This window comes from Oncorhynchus gorbuscha, linkage group LG03, assembly GCF_021184085.1.
Source record: "Oncorhynchus gorbuscha isolate QuinsamMale2020 ecotype Even-year linkage group LG03, OgorEven_v1.0, whole genome shotgun sequence".
Taxonomy (NCBI): domain Eukaryota; kingdom Metazoa; phylum Chordata; class Actinopteri; order Salmoniformes; family Salmonidae; genus Oncorhynchus; species Oncorhynchus gorbuscha.
Window position 1 is genome coordinate 93165207 of NC_060175.1, and position 26229 is coordinate 93191435.

The 26229-nt window shown below is 39.3% G+C and overlaps 3 protein-coding genes across 14 annotated transcripts in view; all 3 read right to left on the reverse strand.

The window, feature by feature from the left end:
- Positions 1–26229, reverse strand: part of LOC124032252 (homeobox protein Hox-C5a-like) — a 97890-nt gene that overhangs the window by 57382 nt on the left and 14279 nt on the right. For 7 of the 11 annotated variants that reach the window (XR_006838235.1, XR_006838240.1, XR_006838241.1 and 4 more), the window contains exon 1: positions 10470–10968. The exons of 2 other annotated variants lie outside the window; for them this stretch is intronic. Coding sequence is in view for 1 of the 9 variants with exons in the window: in XM_046344511.1 (XP_046200467.1) it covers positions 190–676 (487 nt within the window). In the remaining 8 variants the exon portion in view is untranslated. Of the gene's footprint in view, positions 1–189; positions 847–10469; positions 10969–26229 lie in introns of those variants that run through there. 2 more of the 11 variants (XR_006838234.1, XM_046344511.1) reach the window with 2 other exon arrangements.
- LOC124032254 (homeobox protein Hox-C6a-like) lies at positions 1845–4215 on the reverse strand. The gene is made up of 2 exons (XM_046344512.1): positions 3330–4215; positions 1845–2692 (listed from the first exon to the last, which is right to left on the reverse strand). The coding sequence occupies exons 1-2, from the start codon at positions 3730–3732 to the stop codon at positions 2394–2396; spliced, it is 702 nt and encodes a 233-aa protein (XP_046200468.1). The 5' UTR covers positions 3733–4215; the 3' UTR covers positions 1845–2393.
- On the reverse strand, positions 19569–23403 carry LOC124032251 (homeobox protein Hox-C8a-like). 2 transcript variants are annotated; one of them, XM_046344510.1, is made up of 2 exons: positions 22692–23403; positions 19569–21383 (listed from the first exon to the last, which is right to left on the reverse strand). In XM_046344510.1, exons 1-2 carry the CDS (start codon positions 23125–23127, stop codon positions 21061–21063), a joined length of 759 nt encoding a protein of 252 aa, XP_046200466.1. In that variant the 5' UTR covers positions 23128–23403; the 3' UTR covers positions 19569–21060. The 2 variants fall into 2 exon arrangements, with proteins under 2 accessions (XP_046200466.1, XP_046200465.1); XM_046344509.1 differs by having other exon boundaries at positions 19569–21389.

Genomic DNA, 26229 nt, shown 5'->3' on the forward strand with positions numbered 1-26229 from the left:
GTAACAGAACAGGTTTACGAGCAATAGACGCCTTTGTCATAAAATTTATGACCGCCAGTTTTATTATTTCCTGCGTTTGGCCTATAAAACTCAAGACGAAAAACGGTGAATGGACAAAGCAGGATAGCGAGAGAGAGTGAGTGAGTGAGGGAAGTAGTAGGCTTTAAGTTGGCTTTTTTTTCAGTTTACCGTGGCTCAAGTGTAGTTTTGTCATCCAGGGAAAAATCTGCGGTTGCTGTCGACTGTCTTGGTGCTTCTTCGAATGGTTTTGACATTTCACGGGTTGCATAGTTTCGACTTTGATTGCGTTTTCTTCAGTCATAGCGTTTTCGACCACTTCCATTGGCCTTCCAGTCCCTTTGCTCAGTATCCCATCACGAAGGCAGTTTTGCACGGAGTTCCGGGAGCTCGCAGCTGAGCAAGACTGTAGTCGTGGTGGAGGTTGAGTGTCCGTATTGCCTCGCAGGCTAGTTTCCATCTCTTCTCGTTTCAGAGAGTTCGCAGTGGAATCAGAGGAGGTGAATGTTCCGTTGAAATGAAGACCTCCGTTATAGGCATAATTGGCTTGATGGAGGGAAGAGAGAGAGCCATAACTGCCAAAACTATTCATGGTGTTAAAGGAGGATGCCTCGTGCGTTTGCTCCTTAAAAATGTTGTTTGCTACGTACGAGCTCATCTTACACGAAACACACAAAAACGGTGCGCAAGGGATTCATGAAGTAAAAACGGCAATAGACTAACAATACATATTGTATCCGATATTGTATGCTGTTATATTGTTATTTATATTAGTTGTTGCTATTAATAGGAAGCTCTTTGGAAGTTCAAGGGGTATCTTTTTTTTATACCACGGTTTATAGGTGGTGGCATTCATATGTTTTTTTCTTGATTCGACGTGTAATGCCCAAATATGGGGAATAGGATCACGTGCTGATGTTGGCCAGTCATGCATTGGCTTGATATTCCCGGGGGTATATTGATGAATAGGGGGAATGTGCCCGGTAAACTTTGTGCTTTGGGCTGTTGGGGACCATGGTGGGGTCTGGGTGTGGAAAAGGGCGAGACTGTAAGACAATAGCGTCATCTGGTGTCTGGTGTAGGGCAGACCAGGGCGGTCATCTCATCTATGCCCCTCCATAGGCCCACTTCCCTTGCCCTGCTGCATTACATAGCGTACCAGCCTCTAGTGGGGGTGGGGCGGTTTGCCTCATAGAGGCACTATGAACAGCAACACTGATTGAGCAATACAAAACGACAAATGCTCCATAGTCGGCTACCGTAATAATAATAATTTAAATGCTGTGCTATTTGAGGCGCCATTATGCTATGTAGGTTTATCTTCATTTGGTTTAAATCGGGTTGATAGTCATCCCGGAAGTGCGGAAGAAATAGGTCCCTGTGCCCAAACTGCCCATATCAACGTTTATTGAGCAGCATAAACATTCTCTAAGCCATTGTTTATAGGCCGATTGCCTAAAGGTTGGACTAGCTATCAGCTTTATAGTACAATATGGCTTATGGCTTATGTTTGAGTTTATTTTGGTATCCAAAACTTGTTTCCGTTGCTTCTTCATTTGGACATGTGGATTGGCTACTATGACTATAGAAACAATAAGGATGCTTTCTTAAACAGTAATATGGCAAGTAATATTCATCCATGGAAAGAGCCATTCACTTAATACTTTGCAGGCTACCTGTAATACATTACATTATTTGCAAGACTAAACACACAAATTGTGCAAAACAACATCACTGTCGTATCTGGATTATAGTGGAGGTTAGTGATCTGTATTGTGATGACCCGTTGCTCAGAATTGTACAAAAGACAGGGACGGACATGTTTTGAAAACATTTTAATCAATGATACACAATTATGATCAAACATAAATTCACAAACCTAAACCTCTTTATTGGGTAGTCTTGGGTAACCCAAAACGGTTATTAGGCTAAACAGTGGTAAGTACCACTTTATGAGAACTTCCATTTGAGCTACACAGGGTACACATAAGCGTACATAGACTATATACAGGCATATCTACAATTTAGGTAGTGTTGTTCACCCCATGAGAGATTTCAGGATATTTGTTAGATGCATATTGCACAACACAAAATTACGATGGGATTCATGGGAAAGTAAAGCTTCAAATACCTATATTATCAAAAACAAAATAAGTGTTCCTTCGCATTTCCTTCACATTTGGAATGCTTATGCATATTGTGTTTGTAAACCATGCCTATGAATGACCTATGTTAATTGGTTGAAGTGATACAAACCGATACATAGATGGGGGGTGGGCAAATAGCAGAATAATATCATGCATTAGAGTTTCTGGTCCTTGAATGGCTAGGTAGTTTAGTTGTAGTCTCATGATTTTGTTTTAAATGTCTTTCTTTCATTTATTTGTATTTTCCCCCTCTTCCTTCTCCACGCCGTCTCCTTCCTCCAAGGAGGTCCCTATTGATTCACTCCCTGTCACCGTAGACGTTAGAATGCTCTCTTTCTTCCATTTCATACGACGGTTCTGGAACCAAATTTTGATCTGACGTTCTGTCAAACAGAGAGCGTTTGCTATTTCGATACGTCTACGTCGGGTTAGATAGCGGTTGAAATGGAACTCCTTCTCCAGTTCCAGGGTCTGGTAACGGGAGTATATCTGGCGTCCTCTGCGTCTGTCTGATCCAAATCCAACTCCTGTGCAGTTAAAAGAAAAGTAAACAAAGTGTTGGATTACACACACACACACACACACACACACACACACACACACACACACACACACACACACACACACACACACACACACACACACACACACACACACACACACACACACACACACACACACACACACACACACACACACACACACACACACACACACAGCCAATCTGTACATTTTTCTGATATCAGATTATTTCATCACCATAATCTAGATTAGACATTACAAAGGTACTGACAATGTGATGGCAGCGATTCATGTCCAAAATAGCCTATTTCTGCTCCGGGTAGTAACGCATCTGGCATGCAGTGAAATAAACAAGCGGTTCTCCAAACCATGATACGTAATATGAATGTCCAACGTCTGTTTGTAAAATATACATAGTTTATGCAAATTGTTTAAATTAAATATATAAGATTCAGGTTAAACAAAACATACAATTTGGGGCAACTCATAGAATAGTTACGCATACTCAGAATGGAGGCCTTTCACCAGGGCGAGACGATGCAATGATGTTTTATGGGGCCATAAAAACGAAGTTGCTCTGTTGCTAAGACATATCGTAAAACTGACCCATTTACTTAATTTATTTGTTGTAGTAAAACTCACCGCTGTGAGAGTTCATTCGCTGCATCCAGGGGTATATCTGGACGTTAGCCTTCTGCTCCTGCGATCCTCCTCTGGCTTGATCCAAGCTGTACTCCTGAGCACTGTGGCTTTGTGCATTCAGCCCTCTGCTTGTTTGTCTGCAACTGGCAAGACCCCCATCCTTGTCTTGAAGAAACACATTAGATCCATACTCATAGGATGCCCGGCTCTGCCCAAAAACAACATTGTCTTGGGGAGAATAGAAAGGATTGGAGTATATTCGATTTTGGTTCACAGCAGCCCCATACGAGGAAAAATGTCTCACTGTGTCATAAGTTGTGGAATTTAGGGACACGTTTGGCAAAACATCTTGTCCACCGGATAAATGGCAGGAGAGCGACGGGTTTGCGAAATACGAATTCATACCTTGCCTGTAACCCTCTCCTTTAACTCTCCCCACTTTATCGGTCTTTTTTCTCTTCACTTCCCTCTCTCAGTAGCTCCCCCTTCCCGTCTCTCTTTATACTCTGTCTATCTCACACACCTTTGCAAAACCTTCCTTTTATACGTTATCTGCTTCTGTAAAATGGACGGTTCCTTGAGATTTCAATATTATTAATTTCCAGTAAGACGCACTAACCCGAGTGTTTTAGCTGAGGCTCCGAGAGGGAAAATATGACAATGTCAGCTGACCCTTCCCCACCAATTGAGAGCAAGGAGTTAAAAGGAAACCGTAGCTTTTAGATAACCAGCTTTAGCTCTAACAACACAGTCAGAAAACACATGCATGAAGTTAGTGGGTCTTGCTACTCAGCAAGAAAACAAGACAATATAAACATATAAGTGACATGTGTATCTGTCTGAGAGAGAGAGAGAGAGAGAGAGAGAGAGAGAGAGAGAGAGAGAGAGAGAGAGAGAGAGAGAGAGAGAGAGAGAGAGAGAGAAGGTCGTTTGCAAGCGCATATTTTGCATATTGTAAATGCCACTAACACGTACATTGTACAAGTATATTTGTATAATGTAATTGTTTGACCTGAGCACTGTACACCATTTCAGGGTGAGTTCTACATTTAGACGTTTATGTATCGGTAGCACTCTCATAAAACTCGCGTGCTTTGTTGGTTCTTGTGTTTTTGCTGAAGCAAAAATTTCTTACATTCTTTCCATGATTTACATCGTGTATGAAATCATTACATGACGTAGGTAAGTATCGTGCCTCGGCTCTGAACTGGTCATTCCGATTGTTAGGGGGAAGGTCGGGATGCTAAGAATGCGTTTAGGGTCTCCTCTGTGATGGGCAATAAAACCAACTGACGTTGCCCAGCTCACCAATAAATAACTCTATGTATAAATCTCGAGCCTCTGAAACGAATGTGTTGGATTATAATCTCAAAGAAAAATACTAGAATATTTTTTATTTAAAGTTACTACGCTATTAACCGTGTCCACCTTCTATCCCGATAATCCAACAATCAACCGTGAGTACAGCATTGATCAGGCTATGTCAGAGGATGTATCCACAGAGAACTTTTACGGATACAATCACATTTTAGACATTTAGAGCTAGGTATTTATTCACCTAACCACAATACTCTCTCACCAAATACTGTAATATCAGTCCCAAATTGCATATTATAAACCGGGTGGTTAGAGCCCTGAATTGGCTGAAAGCTATGGGAATGGGAATGATAAAAAAATGTTTTACTGTTCTAATTATGTTGGTAATACGTTTATAATAGCAATAAGGCACCTGGTGAGTTTGTGGTATATGGCCAACATACCACAGCTATTTATTTTTTTAACATTAACTAGGCAAGTCAGTTAAGAAAAAAATCTTATTTTCAATGACGGCCTAGGAACAGTGGGTTAATTGCCTGTTCAGGGGCAGAACGACAGATTTGTACCATGTCAGCTCGGGGGTTTGAACTCGCAACTTTCCGCTTACTTGTCCAACGCTCTAACCACTAGGCTACCCTACCGCTACGCACTCGGCGTTGCGTCGTGTTGAAGTATAGCCCATGGCCGTGGTATATTGTCGATATACCACACCCCTCATGCGTTATTGCTTAAATATATGTTATGACATATGTTATGTGTGTTGCCTTCACACAAATATTACATAAATGAACGGTATTTATATGATTTTAGTATCGGTGACATGATGTAGGCTATATCTTAAACAAGGATGTATATTTTGAAATAGCCCAGTACTTTAGCTCTACACCATATGTATGTAAATGGTAAAGTATTAGGTTTGTAATGTTCTTTTCGTTATGTGTCGGACCTCAGCACTACTAGATGTTGCCATTGGCGTCGGCTAATGGGGGTCCTAATAAATCTAATCAAATAAAAAATAGACTTTTAATTGTGTTATATGTAGGCCTATGACATGAGCTCGTGCATAACTGAGGGAATTGAGTCATTTATCATTAACAAGAGTCATTAATCATTTAATGAATACCCGGATAAAATGAGGTACAAACTCGACACAACTGTTATGATCTTGCAGATAGGATAGCAATATTCCACGTTGAAGTATTTTGTTCTCCGTGTGTGGCAAAGTTCATTCAACAATAGACTACTGCAAAGCCTTTTCCATCTGCAGCTTCAACACAGACCTGCACCTAAATCAATTGAGATTGATTAATTTGATTGTTCAAACAACCTTCAAGCTATTCGATAACAAAACGTTGATTAGAGAACGATATTAGCTAAACATTGCCGATATTTCCAAATTGTTTTCAATAATCAATAGTAATAATATATAATATTCACAATACATTGAGATTTCACAGTATTGAAACTACAAATGTATACAAATGTATTTGACAAGGGGATATCTATACAGACTACAACAAAACGAATCTTTAACTTGCAGATGTAGGTCTATGCTCCTGTTCTGGCCTAAACAGGCCATAAAAGCGAGGACAGAACAAAGACGAGGAAGTCTGTGGTGCAATAAATGTTTCCCACTGGATTAGTGGCCATATGTGACATCCGCAGACTGGCAAACAGGGAGAACAAAAATAGGAAAACCAAGAAGGAATATTTCACCTTAAAAACCTCTAATTGTAAACAGTATTACATGTGTGTTATTGTGTTAACTATTTGAGGAAATGAAAGGCAGTTGAAAGTGCGTCATAACTCCGAAATGAGACCTATATGCCGATATCCTTCCCATTCAATGTTCTATTAAAGTTGCTTTCGTTATACTCACATTTTGCATTTCACTAGCCTACATAAATAGTGTGAATAGAATTAGGATTCTCCTCCTACACTCAACTAAGACAAAATGGTCGCAGACTGTATAGGACTACTGCTTGGGCTACATAAGACTGGGTTTCTAGCAAATGATGAGAGCCATACAGCCGAGCGCGCGACCGAAATCAGCAATACTCACAATGTATCAACATCACGTACTTCTATGTGTTGTCAACTGTGACTGAGGAGATGACTGAGTGTGAACCTCAATGATATGACTGCACTCAATTCATCGGTATTTCACTTTTTATACCCTTTATAGGCTCTGTACATTTTACCCCTATATGACCGAAGTATTTTACATAATTGTTTATAAACCAACTATGATGATTTTTGTTTTTATACCCTGGAGTTTGTGGTAGTTCCATTGCATAATTCACAAGAGCTGTTGGTATGCGGTATAGTGATGTGAGCTGGGAGAATGAGTTGTATGCCTATGCCTAAGTGGTTTATGGCAGCCCACAAATTACGTGCTTTTGAAGCAGAGAGGAAAGAGCCTGTTTGGCCCATATTTCTTTGAAGAGGAACATCTGCACTGTTGCACTTCATAGGCTATATGCGTGTAGCTTACTACTCTATTATCTACTAGGCCCACTACTGCTGCCGATAATAATACTAATAATTTACTCAAAACGATATAATTATTTTAATGGTCATTCTTAGTAGTAGTAGTAAATGATGAAACAAGCCAGAACAGTCCAATTAGGCCTAATAATGGTGTCACACACTTGTAGTTATAATCAGGAGGAGCAACACGGGGTGTCAAAAACAATTCGAAATTTGACTTTGGAGCAACTTCGAAATTTGACACATGTGCAATAACGTATATTTCTGCAGTGAGACTGAGAGCATGTTGGTTGTAATAGCCTACGGTTGCAACATTTGATCTTAAGCTGTAACAACATAATAAAATAGAAAATATCAAAATTATGTTGAGTTATAGACAAGGCTACATACAGTACAGTGTTCAGTTTTCCATGTACAACAATTTGAAGCACAAAGGAACATGTGTTGATCATGTGGGCCTGAAGCAATGCTTTTGTATCCGCTTTCTCTTACTGTAACATGAGGAGTTAATATTCAATGCTAGCTCTGAACAAACTTTGATGAGATAATGTTAACATATTGCGGAGATTGGGTATAAAGAGTATGTCTACTCGCTTCCCACTGGGCACAGAAGTCAGTTCAACGTCTAGTTTTGATTTACATTTGGTTGAGTTGTTAACTAACTTAAATACAACAACAAAAAACTCACAATTTCATTGGATTTAGGTTAAAAGTTGGATGAGAAAAAATACGAAATACCCTTACCAAATCCAATTCGTTTCCCACGTTGATGCAACGTCATCACAGATTTTTTTTTTTTTTTTTTTTTTTGGGGGGTTGAAATGACGTGGAAACAACATTGATTTAACCAGTTTTAGCCCAGTGGGGTATAGGCTTTATGCCTGTTATGCACAAGGCTAATGAGAGATGAGGCTGTTTAAGATGACTAAAACACATCGTAAATCATGTTAATTAGCAAATATCTTCTATTTTGATTGCTGATTCAATAACAATGTGTAATAGACATTAAAACCTTTGACCGTACAGCGCGTGGCCATATTATAAGTTTCAAATCCCCAATATAAATAACCCCATAGGCGTTTGCTATATTTTCTAAATATAAAAATGTATGATATCCATTGGGTTTTTTGATAAACCTTTAAAAAAGCAGCCAAATACAGACAAACAATAAATGATTTTCTGCATTAATAAAGCCAGTCTATATCTGCAAACTGACATCTGGAATATTATACACTCTTTTCATTTTTACAAGTGAGTTGGGTCAATCGTTGATGTAAGATTTTGAAGTGTAACGTTAGTTACAAGGGGTTGGGGAAGCGAGTTCGCATGTTAGTAATATATGGCTTCTGTGTTATGAATTTTTTATTTGAAAGATATTTCTCTGTCTCTGTCTCTGTCTCTGTCTCTGTCTCTGTCTCTGTCTCTGTCTCTGTCTCTGTCTCTGTCTCTGTCTCTGTCTCTGTCTCTCTCTCTCTCTCTCTCTCTCTCTCTCTCTCTCTCTCTCTCTCTCTCTCTCTCTCTCTCTCTCTCTCAAGGATAACCCACTGAAGAGCTAAGATGTATCCCCCATGACAAGCACAATAGGAAACCATGGGGAAAAAAAGGTTCGCGCGTCTATTGACATGCTGTAGTTTCAATTAGCCTAATACAATATCTGAAGTGATCAAATGCTCTTATTTTTCCAATAATGGCTTTACTTTAGGCTATAGAAATAAATAGAAAAGACACAATATGTAACACAACCCCCCCCCCCCCTCTTATCACGTAGCTTTGCCATCACTACACATGCATGCATGCCATGTGTATTTAGGGCAAATTAATGTACAAGTGTTTATAATATTTAACCAATTATGCACAGGTAAAGGCTTATATCCAATGGAGCTCAGTATAGACTATTGGTGATCCAAAAATGATGACGCTCGTGCGTAAAATCTCCTGCGGGAAGCTTAACGAAGCTCGTGCGTAAACCTTAGCAATTTGATTTACGCGCAAGTTGTAGGCTAGTTAGGCGTGGATATCTTAAGCAAGGATTCTGCCCTATGTGTGTGCATATGATTGTTTATAGGAAATGTGATATTGACGATTATTTTGATAATGATTTATTGATATTTTTGTTATTATGATTTTGACCATGTTTGCTGTTGCTGGTGTTCCTTCAGTTAATATAATTAAATATTAAATCATTTTTGTTGTGTACAGCTTTACTATTGTATCAGAAAATAACAGGTTTATTTTCTACTCATAGGCCGTCTCACAACCCACCAATACAGACATAATTTCAAAATGGGGACGGTTGAAATATTTCATACGATATTCCAAGCTGCGTGCATGCTGGTGACAGGTTCAGTCATTTTGGTATGCACATATTTCAGCTCTATATGAAGTTATATCCACACTATTGTGGTATATAAGTTACAGCCAGCCTACAGACTGACTAACAGATGTAGTTCTGTCCTTGAGCTATTCATGTCTATTAATGTTCTGTATTATGTCATGTTCCATGTTTTGTTTAGACCCCAGGAAGAGTAGCTGCTTCACTCGCAACAGCTAATGGGGATCCTAATAAAATACCCCCCCCCATACCAAATACCCCACTACTCCCCCTACACTACCCCTCACCCCCACCGTGGAAGCGGTAGGCACAAGGGGGCACTGTTAATAGCAGTGAACAACAGTCGTGTGTGTGTGTGTGCGTGTGTGTGTGTGTGTGTGTGTGTGTGTGTGTGTGTGTGTGTGTGTGTGTGTGTGTGTGTGTGTGTGTGTGTGTGTGTGTGTGTGTGTGTGTGTGTGTGTGTGTGTGTGTGTGTGTGTGTGTGTGTGTGTGTGTGTGTGTGTGTGTGTGTGTGTGTCCAAAACACAGTTCAATGTCATCTCTATAATCTGGAAGAATGGCAAAGAAAGATTCAAGCCCCAAATGAACATAGCGCTGCTTACCACAAAACAACATGGTCCCCCCCAGTGGATCCTCTCGCAATATTTACCCACCCAAGGCAAGCTATCTTCGACAAAACAAACCACACTCTAGCATAACATATGATTACATCTAGACGGTGCGTCATTGCATTTCTGAACAGTGCACTACTGAAGTATCAATTTACAAGCGGAGGCAGTCTTGCCTACTATAGGGAAACAACTGAGGTTACATTAGCCTGCAGGTCAGGTCACGAATACGCAAAATATACATCACTAGCATTCATATCCAATGTCTTTCCCCTCACCTATCTGATACCATGTAGCCTGAATGGCATAACGTCTCAAATTTCCCCTTCTAACAGATACGGTTCATATCCAGATTCAAGCCAGCGAGGAAGGATCACGGAATCGCTATCTTACCCGCATCTGCGTTCTCCGAGTTGTTTGTAGTGACCGTGACGCAGGATCACTGGTCCAGTGGAAGGGTATGTCGGTGATCCTGGCAAATGGACCTCTACGCCGCTACACCGCGCATGGCATATGTCTCCAAATCTTCCTTCGGATCGAAAAGCAAAAACTAAATTGAACAATTTGGTAACCAGCACAATTTACTGTCCGCTGCTTTCTCTTTCTCTCTTTGTGCAACCGTTGGGTTATTGTTCCTCTAGGATAGGCTACCGTAGACAGGGGCTGGTAAAGGCTGTGACTGTCGTGAAGCCATTTCCAACCGCGAGGCAGGAGCACGTCGAGAAGGGAATGTAGCCTATAGACCTAATGCGTTCCATATCCAAAAGCTTAACTGCTATTTAGCCTATACTGAAGGAAAATAATGTATTGGCGATATCATTTCTAAGCCCCTGCTGGGAGAGCTGCTTATATAACGTGAGATCCGAGGAATAGAGAACAGCATAAAGTTCATGTTCACCGAGATGGTGTGTCACGTGGCTCGCTGCAACCAATCCCAGAATGGATTCAGTCGTAAACGTTGATTACTCAGCTGTAAATGTATCCCCAAAACAACTAGGAATGTATTGGACATCCTAGTATTTTTCTCCTTCTTAAGGATAAAGTTCTATAGACCTAAATATTTTCTTAATTTTCTTTAATAAAGAGCAAAACGGAAGCAATGCAAATACCTGTTCCACCTCAATGATGTGAGAGTATTCCCCAATATGCTACTTTATATCAATATCTCAATGTATCCACCAATGTGAACATTGGCATTGAATAAAACACACACACACACACACACACACACACACACACACACACACACACACACACACACACACACACACACACACACACACACACACACACACACACACACACACACACACACACACACACACACACACACACACACACACACACACACACACACACACACAAAAACACACACACACAGCCTATTAGGTAAGTAGATATAGTTTGAGGCCATGCACCTCAATCAACACCTTCAATATAGTAAGTTTATGCTCAGGTTCAATTAATTCGATTCATCAATCTTCATTCGATTCAAAGATATGCTACTATATGCACAGGCCTACAATACTCCTAATTTAGAGAAACGACACAGACCTATAACGTGTGAAAATGATATCCTTTCGTTTTTCATATTCTCATGAATACTTCATATAGGGTTAGATATTTCCCACACCCAAAAGCTTGATTTAGCCTTTCCGTCCAAGAACATATAGAATATTGGAAAAGCTTCACATGTGAATTTAATCATTTAGGCCTATTCGCTGAAAATGTAGTGTAAATCTGAAAATCAGACGGAACTAGGGATATAGGCCTATTTGAGCAAAACAAGTCAGTAGGCAGGCCTCTTTTGGGATACTGTAAAATAGAAAGGTTCCGAATAAAGATGAGGTAATGTGAAGATCTAGCCCAGGCCTTATGGCATTTAAAGTTGGAAGAGTACATTTCTTGGATAATTCAAAAGAGCAGGCGGTGATATTGGAGAGAAACACGTTTGATTTGTTTCGCACTAGGTATACTATACGCCTACAATATTTGATTACATTTTTTCAGGCCTACAAATGTTTTCGATCCTCTTGGTATTCCAAATAGATCTAGTCTTGTCGCTTAACATAGACAAAGGCTATATCATTAGTCTCTCTGTGAGATAAGAAAGAAAGATAGATAATTTTGTAAATTCCACAGCTATGATTAAGATATAAATAAATTATATACATACACCGAGTTGCATCTTGTTGCATCTTGTGCCATGTCGCAGGATTCTGTGCAGGCCATGTGCCATGTCGCAGGATGAGTCGACATTGCACACCATAAAAGTAAAAACACCGTGTTTCCGGATATAGCTAGTCCCATTTATAGCACTATTAAAGTTTATGGCAAGTAGACTAAACCTAAACGGGAATCTGTTAAATGTATACACACAAAAGCCCGACGGTCAGACAATTCTTCCGGATAATTGTTCATGGCACGGAAGCTTCCTGTATGTTCAATACGCTACAAGCATGCAATAATAGTTTTAAAAGAAATAACCTTACCTAATGCCAAGTCATTTATCAGTAGGATACGAAAAACAATGAAAACACTGATAGGCCTATATTTTTTGTGCTACTTTTGGAATGACAACCGAGAAGATTTGAACTACATTTTACAATGTGCATTCATGTAAGTTCCTGAATTTTTATTGAATAGCCGTTTCATTCAAGAGCATTATTTTAGTTGAGGAAAAACAAGTTGTGCAATAACTTATTAAGTAGGTATCTTATAGTAGTAGGCTTCAGACAATAGGCTATAGGCCTTTAACATATTATCCTCCTCATTCTTCTTCTGTTTTCGATTTACACAAATATATCAACACAGAAAATACATCGTGAAGTATCAGTTTTGAATGTTTAAGATGCATTTTGATTGACATTTTGGGATAATGTCTGAATATCATTTGTGTTTTGGACTACTGTTGTTTACATGTTTACATCCTATTTTTATTGAGGTGATGCATATTGCTGCAATTAATTAAGTTAAACACTATTTATTTTTAGTATGTGACTAGTTATGATGGTGTTATAAAATGATGGTGTTATAAAATTTAGGCCTTCATTGTAAATAAGAATTTGTTCTTAACTGACTAGCCTAGTTAAATAAAGGTGAAATAAATCAATGGTTCGAGATAGACAGGTTGCTCGAGATGCCCCAAAACACATCTTATAGCAGTACTCCTGTTATGAAAACAAAACGGCAAAACACATTCTGATAAGGGTGATTCCTATACATCTCCATACATCACCAAAGCTGTACAGTGGCACACAGTTCAAGTCCTACAATAGGGAGTGCAGAATAGCATTGGGCCTCAACCCCGGGCTCCAAACTAATCCCTGTGGAATAGGCCTTGTTTTACGGGGATTTTATCTTTCTCTGAGAACATTTGATCAAACAGTAGAAAACAAAAGTATGAGACACTTGTTTCCTAAATAACAATATAACATTACCAGATAAACACATTTCTATTCAAGATGTGGGAGCTCTAATCTCTCAAGAATAAACAGACTCCTTCTGATGTTGTTGTCTCCAACACTGCAGTTTTATATGATCCATTCGCCCATGCATAAACAATTATGTTATCCCAAAGGTTCGAATCCCGGGCCAGGCAATAGAAGAGACTAACCCACAACTGGAGGGCTGCTAGTTTCAGAACCAAGCTACAATTGGCTGCCTTTGTGCCCTTGAGCAAGACACTTAACCCCTAGCTAACTCCTGGCATGCTACACTGCAGCTGACCCTGTGCTCCTCCCAATGTGCGGTGTGTTTGTCTTTGGGAGGATTGGAACAGAAAAAAATAAGAATGGCTTTCTCTGATGAAGTAATATAGAAGGACTATTATTTTCTCTGATTCTATGGGCTGAACCATTGCTTCTCCACTGTTGGACCTGCAGTCCCTGTATTCATAGAACCATACTCAATGGTCCAAATGCAGAAGACTGGGGCTTGTCTTAACTCCATATTTAAAAGCTATGATTGATAACATCTAAATTCCAATGTTCCACACGTGTTCACACATAAATCTAAAGTAAGTCACTGCTGTCTCTGGGAAATCAGCCTGCAGCCATCATAATTATGATTAACAGTATGGTGAGGAGCAGTCTGTAAACCTTACCTCTTTTGAGGGTGGTGAGAGGTGATACATTTCCTGCAACTTCAATGAATGTTTATGCATGTGGAGGTATGTATGTATAAATGTATTTAATGTTTATGTATATGAATGCTCTGAAGACGGCTTTGAGGCCATGGCCAATATTTAACCTCAATTAATCAGTGATACTGTCAAGTGCAGAGTGCATTCAGTGTTTTTATTTTATTTTAAGTTATGTATGAATGTATACAAATACATTGGCCACCTTACACGCAAAAAATGTGGGTTCCTCAAGGGTTCTTTAGGAAGGGTGATGGTTCTATGTGGAACCATACTGATCCAAAGAACACTTAGAGCCCTTCAATGGTTCTTTGCATTTCAAAAAAGTGTTTTTCTGATCTTTAAGTGATAATTAAAATGTGGGGACGATTGCAGTTAATCCAATCTGTTGTGTTGCGCTGTTCCATATTTGATATGACTGAGGCCAGTGACGGTGTGTTGTGAAAGTATGCTCTTGTGTCTATCGTTGACTCGTCAGTAGTTCCTAGTTCTCTCCTCAAGGACCTCCAGCTGTTCCAGAGTTAGCACACCTGATTCAGCTTGTTAATATACACAATAATGAACCTATGGAATTTAAACAATATAATATAGCTATTAAACCAGACCCAGCATGGTTCTACAAAGAAATGTTGAGATTGAGAAAGCATTATCCATAAAGGTTCTATAAAGAACAATAAAAAGGGTTGTATAAAGCCATAAAAGGGTTGTAAACATAGTGGAACCCTTTTTTGATGCATTCAGAAAGTATTCACACCCCTTGACTTTTCCACATTTTGTTGTGTTACAAGGTGGGATTAAATTGATTTGTCTTGTTTTGTCAAGGATGTTCACAGAATACTAAATCATTTCAAAGTGGAAGAAAAATACTAACATTTGTAAAGAATAAATTTTAAAAAACATAATAATAATTACAAATAAACACTAATATATCTTGAGTCACTACATGTTAAAATTGCGTTTGTCTGCGATCACAGCTGTGTCTTTCTGGGTAAGTCTCTAAGAGCTTTGCACACCTGGATTGTGCAACATTTGCACATTCTTTTTTAAAATTTTCAACCTCTGTCAAGTTGTTTGTTGATCATTGCTAGACAGATATTTTCAAGCCTTGCCATAGACTTTCAGACCAATTTAAGTCAAAACTGTAAGTAAGCCACTCAAGAACATTCAATGTCATCTTGGTAAGCAACTCCGGTGTCTATTTGACCTTGTGTTTTCAGTTATTGTCCTGCTGAAAGATGAATTTGTCTCCCAGTGTCTGTTGGAAGGCAGATTGAACCAGGTTTTCCTCCTCTGCTTAGCTCTATTCCATTTCTTTTTATCCTAAATAAAACTCTGTAGTCCTTGCTGACGACAAGCATACCCACAACATGATGCAGCCACCACCATGATTGAAAATATGAAGAGTGGTACTCAGTGATGTGTTGTTGGATATGCCCTAAACATAACGTTTGTATTCAGGACATAAAGTTAATTTCTTTCACAAATATTTGGAAGTTTTTATTTTGCACCTTATTTCGAACAGGATGCATGTTTTCAAATATATTTATTCTGTACAGGCTTCCTTCTTTTCATTCTGTTATTTATGTTTGTTGTTTTAACCTTTATTTAACTAGGTAAGCCAGTTAAGAACAAATTCGTATTTACAATGACAGCCTACCCTAAACCAAACCCTAACCCCAGATGATGCTGGGCTAATTGTGCACCACCCTATGGGACTCCCAATCACAGCCTGGAATTGAACCAGGGTCTGTAGTAATGCCTCTAGCACTAAGATGCAGTGCCTTAGACAGCTGTACTACTCGGGATCCCCATCATGGAGTAAGTACAATGTTGTGGATCCATCCTCAGTTCTCTCCTATCACAGCCATTAAACTGTAATTGTTTTAAAGTCACCATTGGCCTCATGGTGAAATCACTGAGCGGTTTCCTTCCTCTACAGCAACTGGGTCAGGAAGGATGCCTGCATGTATCTTTGTAGTGACTGGATGTATTGATACACCATCCAACATGTATTTAATAACATCACCATGCTCAAAGGCAAATACATGTATGTATATTTGTTTTACCCATCTAGCTATAGGTGCCCCAGCTTTTCATTTTTAATTAATTTGTAAAAATATCTTAAAACGTAATTCCACTTAGATATTATGGTGTATTGTGTGTAGGCCAGTGACACACAATCTCAATATAATAAATTGTAAATTCAGGCTGTAACACAACAAAATAGGGCTACACTTGACCTGTTCCACTGTGTAATGTGAACAGGGAAGTCTGAACCATATTAGTTATTGATATAATGACTCTGCAGTTACATCTAGTAACACTTTTATCACCATATACATTGAAATGACCAGCAGATGTAATAAATCATTTCATACAGAGTTAGAAATCCATCACTCATATTACCAATAGACAAACACTCTGTGACTTGACATGTTTTGAGCGATAGTTTTCCAGTACCATGTACAATGAGAATTGTTCTATCGGCCTCTTGGAGACACAGTCAACGATAGAACTAGTATCTCAAAATAATTGCCCTAATGCGGATTTAACACAACAAAATGTGAAATAAGTCAAGGGGCTGTGACACTGAGAAGCTTCTGGCCGTCCAAGTGGACTATGGAGAAATATGCAGGCTACGAGTACAACTTCAAGTTAAGTGGCAATATTGCATCAGAGCTCCACTGTAAAAAGTCATTTGTTTTGCTAACAATTTTCCGTTGTTGTGGAAACCTGTTGCCAAGAATCATTTGAGTAACCCAACTCAATCACAGGAGGTTGGTTGCACCTTAATTGGGGAGAACGGGCTCATAGTAATGGCTGGAACGGAATCAGTGGAATGGTATTAAATACATCAAACATGGTTTCCATGTGTTTGATGCCATTCCATTTACTCCATTTCAGCAATTATTATGAGCCCGTTCTCCCCTCTGCAGCCTCCACTGAACTGAAAGTATTTCAGTGTTCAATACTTAAGTAATGAAGTGTTTTGGTTCTCCTTTAAAATTCTGATTAGTCATTTTCAGTGGTCGTGTCTTAATGTTTAACATTGTTTTATGTATTTGACCATTTGTCATTTTATTCCACTTTATAGCAGGCATTGTTGAGCACAGTGCTCATTCCTCTAGCAGTAACTGAAGAGAGGACAAAATCATTACAGGAAGCTGCATTAGCCTCTATCATTAAGAGTGGTACACACCTTGTTGATGGTGGGAATGACTTGCCTCATTATTCAACATCAATTTGCCTGACAGATTTGATATCTATTCATCATAATCAATTACAACTTGTAGCATAACATATGCTTAATATTATTTTAGAAATATACATTTCTTTCTTTAAACATGCATACAACATTGTGTGAAAGTATCATAAAGAAAAACATATATACATTAACCACGTAGCACTAGTATATTCACAACTTGCAAATACGTAATAAATCTATATCAGCACAACACAGAAGTGTTTTTTACTCAAATATCAATGTGTTTGACTCTTACTTTATTAATTTAAGTACAGATGCAAAACATAATAGAATCAAGCAAGAACAACTTATTTAATAAACATTAGATTTACTTTAAAATATGAAACAATTATGACTTGTAAAATCTCAATCACTTTAGATTAGCAGAACACATATAAATGAAGTTATACTTACTCAATAACCTAATATTTGTTAAATGTACTCAAAAACATTAAGTGATAAGAAATCTAGTTGACATCTGAGTTAGTACGACTTTTATGATTTGAGTTGGAGATGTTTGAGTAGCCACTACTCAATTTCTTTAATGAGTTTGACAGTTACTTTTTTATAGTGTAGTCTAATGGGTATTGGCACAATAATAATCAACAGTGGTCCAGGGCTGCCCAACCCTCTTCCTGGAGGTCCTACTGTCCTGTAGGTTTTCAGTCCAACCCTAATTTAGCATATCTGATTCTGATAGTTAAGGTCTTGTTGAGCAGCTAAATAGTAGAATCAGGTGTGTTAAATTAGGGTTGGATTGAAAACACACAGGACTGTAGATCTCCAGTAAGAGGATTGGGCAGCCCTTGTCTGCTCTGTAGCCTACACTGTAAATGGGGTTACTGTGATTTTGACAGTAGCTTACAGGCACCTCGGTGTCATGTAAAATTCTGCATTTCATATTACACTTACTGTAATATAAACATGGTATCAAAGCAAGTACTGTGTAACGACACATACTGCAATACAATTGACCGCATTATACTGTAAACAAGTCAAGGCTACCATAATCGGAATGAATGAAATTGAGGGGAGGAGTTTGTATTTCACATTATTTTACTGTAATTGCGAGGGATTGGTGCAAGTAGGTTGGCTGCTAGGTAACGTGTTTACTAACATTGCAGCATATTTAAGCAATATGGCCAAAGGTGGTGTGGTGTCTGGCCAATATACTAAGGCCAAGGGCTGCTCTTATGCAAGACCCAACACGGAGTGCCTGGATACAGCCCTATTTGTGTTTTGTGCTATATTGGCCATATACCACAAACCCCAAGGTGCCTTATTGCTATTACAAACTGGTTACCAGTGTAATTAGAGCAGTAAAAATGGTCATGCCTATGGTACATGGTCTGATATACCACGGCTGTCAGCCAATCAGCATTCAGATACGTAATAAATACGCATGTAATAAATATACATGTCTCAAAATATGCTATTGAGCCAGAAACAGCACTACCATGCACCCACTAATGGTCAAAAGGTTGTGGGTGCCCCAAAAATACGGTATTATGTGGGGTGGGATTACAGTAATATTCAAAATACAGCCATTATTTCCTGAACACAACATTTCCCCACAATGCACCATAATTTACAGTTTGCAGCAGTACAACATATTTTACTGTTCATAATTTAAAACAAATAGCATGTAATGTAGTTTTGCGTTGCAGTGTACATGAGGGATCGCTCGCTCGGTGTTGTGTAGCGGGCAGACAGGAGAAACAGTCATCTAGCACACGCACGCTCGGTGTTGTGTAGCGGGCAGACAGGAGAAACAGTCATCTAGCACACGCACGCTCGGTGTTGTGTAGCGGGCAGACAGGAGAAACAGTCATCTAGCACACGCACGCTCGGTGTTGTGTAGCGGGCAGACAGGAGAAACAGTCATCTAGCACACGCACGCTCGGTGTTGTGTAGCGGGCAGACAGGAGAAACAGTCATCTAGCACACGCACGCTCGGTGTTGTGTAGCGGGCAGACAGGAGAAACAGTCATCTAGCACACGCTCGGTGTTGTGTACGGGCAGACAGGAGAAACAGTCATCTAGCACACGGTCGGTGTTGTGTAGCGGGCAGACAGGAGAAACAGTCATCTAGCACACGCTCGCTCGGTGTTGTGTAGCGGGCAGACAGGAGAAACAGTCATCAAGCACACGCTCGCTCGGTGTTGTGTAGCGGGCAGACAGGAGAAACAGTCATCTAGCACACGCTCGCTCAGCCATTTAGTCATTCAGTCAACAAGTTCTTACAGCCAAGAAGAGGTACGATTGTGAGCCATCTTGTTTATTCATCTTTTTATGTCAAAAAAACAATGGCGGGGACACACAATTCCGTCGTTCACATGGAAACACCAGCAAACGAGCCTATTAACATCAAGAATATAACAAGACGTACATAAAGATTATATTCAGTGCAAAGAAAACTACTCTATTATCACCAGCACATTAAAAGAACACCCCTTAATTCCCCTTAAAACCCTTGCAATTGTAGCAGGTATTATTATCACACACAGTCATGTGCGTTTTCTATAGGCAGTTTTAGTTGTTGGGGAAAATATAGATTTTCATCTAAACATAGCAGTGCCATTATTATTGAATACAAAATGAAGTAAAAGGCAAAGCTCTGTTTTAGTAGGTAGTGCCGTGGTACAATCTGAACGACAAAATCGTTGACTTGGCTTTGAGCTAACTGTGTCTTCCTAAGACTCACAAATTGTCTTAAACAAGCATAGGTATATATTGGGCAAATGATATATAATTTAATCATATAACGTTGATATAACACTATAAAAACAATATCATTTGAAATCTCTATTTAGAAATCTCTATTGCAATTGTCCCTGTTTTTAGGTAGCGTCTTAAGGATTTTAAACGATTGCATGTCCCTGGTAATTCTAACAAAACTATATATGAAGTAAGAACCACATATTCTTGTCTTGGCCATTCACCACAAATGACAATGAAGTATAATAAAAACAATTAAAACACGTGTTTTACATATGAGCCTGCTGCTAATCAATGTTATATCCCTCAGAAGTCACACTGCTGTCATGACATTGAACATTGTTTTTAGTTACGTTTTGCTTACGATTTTAAATCACATATTCGCAAAGATGTCTATTGTGAATGTGTTGTGTATTTACAAGATTAGATTGGCATTGGCCAAGGTTTGTTGGACCTTGCGTTGTCTTCCTATATGCATTTGTTTGGTTATGCTTTTGTCAGATAAACCAAACAAAACATATTCTAAAAGTAGCCTAGCCTACTCTGTTAATTAAACATGCGTTTAAAGTTAACCCATACAAAGATCACCTATGTGCTACCATTACCTTTCCCAGATGTAATATTGGCAAATGTATATTGTAAGGAAACGTTCAAAACGACAAAATAACTCATTTGTATCTCTAAAGCATCGTGATGAGGGAGAAATAGATAAATGATTATGCCAGCAATATCTGTAAGATCTTTTTTCCCTTTCCCGTGTTGACTCATAAAACCGTGTCCATAAAGTTGACGCTCTCTGCCTTCTTCTCTCCTCTCCCCGTCTACTATATGGGACCTCTTTTTCCTCTTTTTCTGCCATTAAACCATAAATGACCATAAAATCACTCCTTGGGATCAACATTCTTTTTCTCTTCCACTTCTTTCTGTTCCCCCTCTTCCCCGTCACCGTCCTCGTTGACCTCCTCCTCAGGCTCGGCATCAGCATCCGCCTCTCCTCTCTGTCCCGGAAACTTGTCTTTGTTGTTTTCTTTTTTCCACTTCATTCGTCGATTTTGAAACCATATCTTGACCTGCCTCTCTGTGAGACTCAGGGCATGGGACACCTCGATCCGCCGCTTTCGTGTAAGATAAGGATTGAAGAGAAACTCCTTCTCCAGCTCCAGAGTTTGGTAGCGACTGTAGGTTTGTCTTCCATTTCGCCTCCCTGGTGCTTAAATTAAATAGTAAATACGGTTAGTAAATAAGAATGACTTTGATGGCGGCATTAACATTTCAGGATGAAAGAAAAAACAACTCTCAATTAAATACTGTAGAGGCCCATAGTGCGATTACTTAAATAAATGCGATCATCTTCGTGCATAAGATAAAAGGACATACAATAATAGCTATGATGGTTTGTATTTGGAGTCGGTTTAGCCATTGAAATGTGCATGAGCTAGAAAGTACAACCTAACATTTACTTTTTCAATGATGTAACAGGTAACTGTGTACGCACGCACACACACACTCACTCACACACAACACACAACAAAACATCACACACCTCACACACACAATGGATACAAGTTCTTCTGCAGATTGTGGAGGAAACTATATTTAGGCCTAAAAAAACATATATCTAGTATCACATTAAAAACAATATAAACGATCTAGTCCACAAGGTTTCATTCTAACTATTTAACATCCACTAGCCTATTAGCTTGGTTTAGGGTAAGGAAATGTGAACGGGATGAACGTAGGATAGTCATGTTAGAAGCATTACAAAGTACCTCATATTTGTTTTAAAGTAACTTATTGTTACTGTAATAATTTGGTCATATTGGTCATAACATTTTTAGGGCATTCTGGTTAGTAGGTTTCTATTATATTTAGGATGCACTTAGTTGTACTTCTGGTACTTCAAATAACCATTGTTATAACTGGATTTCTGTTTTTTTTTTGTCATTTCAGATTTTCTCAAGCAAAACACAATCTTTATCACCAAAACCATCGTCAAGTTAGCCAGCATTGGTTTGGGAATTTGGGAATTATTTGGGAATTATATTACATGAGAACCTGGTTGTTTGTAAGAAGGTCATAAGTTTATGTTATACTTTACATAATACAGTGCTAATGTTGTGTATACTTGCGAGAGCTATAGATAGGCCTAATCCACTTACTTTGGGTGAAATGTATATTTGTTGCACAAAAATGTAACAAATAAATAGATACAGCCTCCATCGCTTATTACATATTTTGTTTTTACGCACGGAGGTCACACACACACACACACACACACACACACACACACACACACACACACACACACACACACACACACACACACACACACACACACACACACACACACACACACACACACACACACACACACACACACACACACACACACACACACACACACACACACACACACACACACACACACACACACACACACACACACACACACACACACACACACACACACATTTATAGCTATATAAAAAAAAGAACACAAAATAATTCTAACCGTGGGGTCTCATCCAAGGAAACATAAGAGTGGGAGACGAGTTCTGATTTAAATGGCCTTGTCCTTCTCCCGGGTTAGAGCCGTTAGACGATTTACAGTCTGGGTATTGCGCGAGGCTTGGCTCTTGCTGGGTACCATAAAGCGGTTGTCTCGGAAGAGCTTCATATCCATAAAATTTCGTTGCGTCTCCATGGCAAGCCAGTGCGCAGGGGTTCTGTTGGTATGCAGGGTTGGAGATCCCCGTGGTCCCATGGTGGAAAAAATCCTGGACATGATGGGACGGCTGTTGAAAGCCCGATGCAGCTGCCCCGGGTCCGTAGACCAGCGTGTGGCTACGGGCAACGCTTTGTGGGAACCTGCAGTCGTAGTAAGTTGGCTCCAGTGATTCACAGCCTTTGTATTTGGAGAAAAGAGGGTTAACAAAATATGAGCTCATTGTTTAGTTTGCATTAAACCACAGACGAGGTTTCTTCGTTGTAGAATATCCCCTTTTGGATTGTGGCAGCCTTTTGTTTAGGTTCCCAGTCGCACACAGCGCAGACTGACAAACCGGAACTAGATGGAGAAACGCTGCCCCCTTAGACAGTCTCAGGCAGCTCTCTTGCGCTCCAACACTCTTCTCTTCGAGTCTCTCTCACTATCTCCGGTATCTTCTATTTTTCAGCCTCAAATCCGGCTCATGGTGTGTGCTTTGGATGCATTAAGGTCCAAGCTGGCTTGCTCCGCGGACAGAGTCACGAGCGTTCCTTTTTTGTTGCTTCCCACCCAACCACCCCCACCACAATTTCCCCTCCCAACACCAATCACCCCCCCCTTAATTTTTCTACAAGCTGTCAGCGGGTAGGCTACATACCCCTTAAGAGGCAACATGCCCTAACCATTCTATTAGATAGAGGAGTTCAAATTGATGCATAAGATGTGAAAATTATCGAATCAAAATATCGTTGTGGTCATATTACCCTTACATGATGCTTACATGATACATAGAAGTACACACGTATAGCCTAACGAATATAATAAAAAGGCTTTGTTCATAAAATCCTCATGTTTTACTGTTTCTGAGCCATTCCTTATATCAACAAAGGTTTAAATTGGATGCTGTTAGCCTAGACTACCATAAATACTTAGCTTACACAATAGCACTGCTTGCGGTCCCTATACTGCCTGCTATTATGACAGTGAAACTAAACATAGAGTCCTATATAACTTTAAAAACGAGTAGACCAGGCTTAGCATTTACAACATGCGTAAGTCTACTGATAATGGCGTACAATAATACGATCTTTAAAAAATCTTCAAAACCACAAAAATATCTAACCCTTGTTGCTCAACATTAGCCCATGCTACGTGTTCATACTTGAGATATATATAGGTCTACGCGATTTCCCATGTCTCTCGCGCACTTAAACTACAGAAGGCGGTGAAACACCGTAACGCTCAAATATAAACACGACCTGTTGTGAATACCCGACTCACTGTACTGACCCTGTTAAACCTGAGTAGATGTAGTAAATATGCCGCTTGCATTAGATGTCTCGGTATTTCTGCGTACATATTGCTGGTACAATATTTATTTCAGTTGTGTCTAGTGTAGTTGCAGCAAAGTCTCTCCCTGAATGCGCTCATGTGGGCTTTGTGGTGTTACTGACGATTTTTACACATGATCGTAAAATAGGAAAGGCACAGAGAAAATTTATAGACTTGTCGTACAGTCTATAAATATGCTGATTGCTGGTCTTTGTTGCAATTTACCGTCGTGGAAATTTGAGCTGCTGTTATAGACATATTTCAATAACAAAAACACAGAGAATAACTATAAAAACCTCACTATACTAGGCTACTATTATAATACTAGTTCTGATGTAGGCCTATAATTGCTAATAATAACATTATCATTACAATTATTATTATTCTAGTATTATAATATTATTATTAGGATCTAGTATTCATGTTAACATTTGTATTAGGGTCATTTATTTTTGAATCCTTTAGTGTTATTTGTCAATACATTGAAATACATACTTTCTTCATTTGTTCATTTACATTTTACATTTAAGTCATTTAGCAGACGCTCTTATCCAGAGCGACTTACAAATTGGTGCATTCATTTGACTTGTTTGAAAATGTTTTCTCCTTAAAGTGGTTTGATATGGAAATGTGTCTTATTCTATTAAGTATATATATGGTGACTATTACAAGTTTCTGGTGCACGGTCCACGCCTCTCCACAGGAAAACTAGGCCACACCACTGGCGTAAAAGAAGAAACAAAGAAGTGATTTAAATTGCGCTTAACTTGAAAAGTGTGATGTTTTCAAATGTTAGTCCAAATGATAATTGAGCATCAATGTTGGTGCACATATACAGAATCAACCTAATCAATTTGCTAGCAGTTGTTAACAGTTTACAATCATGAATAATGAATCCATAACATGTATACAAAACAGCTTTACTGTGTTAACAAATACTAGGCTAATGTTCTACTAATGTAAAGGTCATAAAATGTGGAAATGGGACATTTGGGTAAAGGAATGTACAAATGCAAAATAGACCTATCCTAGAAATAGCCTACAATTATTAGGCTATACACACAACACAAGCGCATGAAAGGTTCGACAGGCATAATCTATGTCTCCTGTACCCAGTCCTACAAGTGAGAAAGTCAATTATATCACAACATTTTTTCTTAAAAATGTGATGAACGACCGAAGCAGCATTTCTTTCATCAGTAGACCTACAGACATACGCCTTGCCTTCTCCCTGTTTTTGCACCAAATCCACAGCACGGAGGCACTAGCGGTACAGGCCCAAAGAGTCGGTCAACAGCGTCATCTAGTGTTAAGGTCGATCACCAACATTCAACTGCACCATGCATGGTTTTATCAAACCCACATATATTACACGAGGGGAAAAATGCAGTAGACGACATAACACATGTGTTGAATATGTATTTCACGATCCGTCAAATAAACTATATTAGTAGGCTTCCTACGTTTAGCGTCTGCTTTTATTTCAGTAGACTCAGGATATGTGTTTATTTTCATGATACTATCCTATGGGTTGTCTGCTAACCACTATAGATACATGTACATTGTCCAATGCGAATATGCTGCTTTTGACGTTGGTTTCTTCTTGCGGTCAGATAGCCTATGTCTAATCTGACCTTCTCAGAGAGGGAGCTGCCCTTAGAGTTTAGCAAATGTAACCTAGTAGTTAGAGCGTTGGGCCAGTAACTAAAAGGTTGCTGGATCGAAGGTAAAAAACGGTCGTTCTGCTCCTGAACAAGGCAGTAAACCCAAGGCAGTAATAATAATTTGTTCTTAACTGACTTGCCTGGTTAAATAAAACATTTGTTTTAAAGGCAGCGGCATGTTTGCGGTGGGCCCAACAGACAAACTAGCTGCAGCAAGACCCCTTTGAACGAGCCCAACATCACCCACCGTCCCACCATTAAAACCATAAAGTAATTTAGCCCAGACGTCTAGCCAGTTAGTCGGGTTTGCTTTGTTCGTCTGCATTTGAGACAAGCAACTGAGTTCT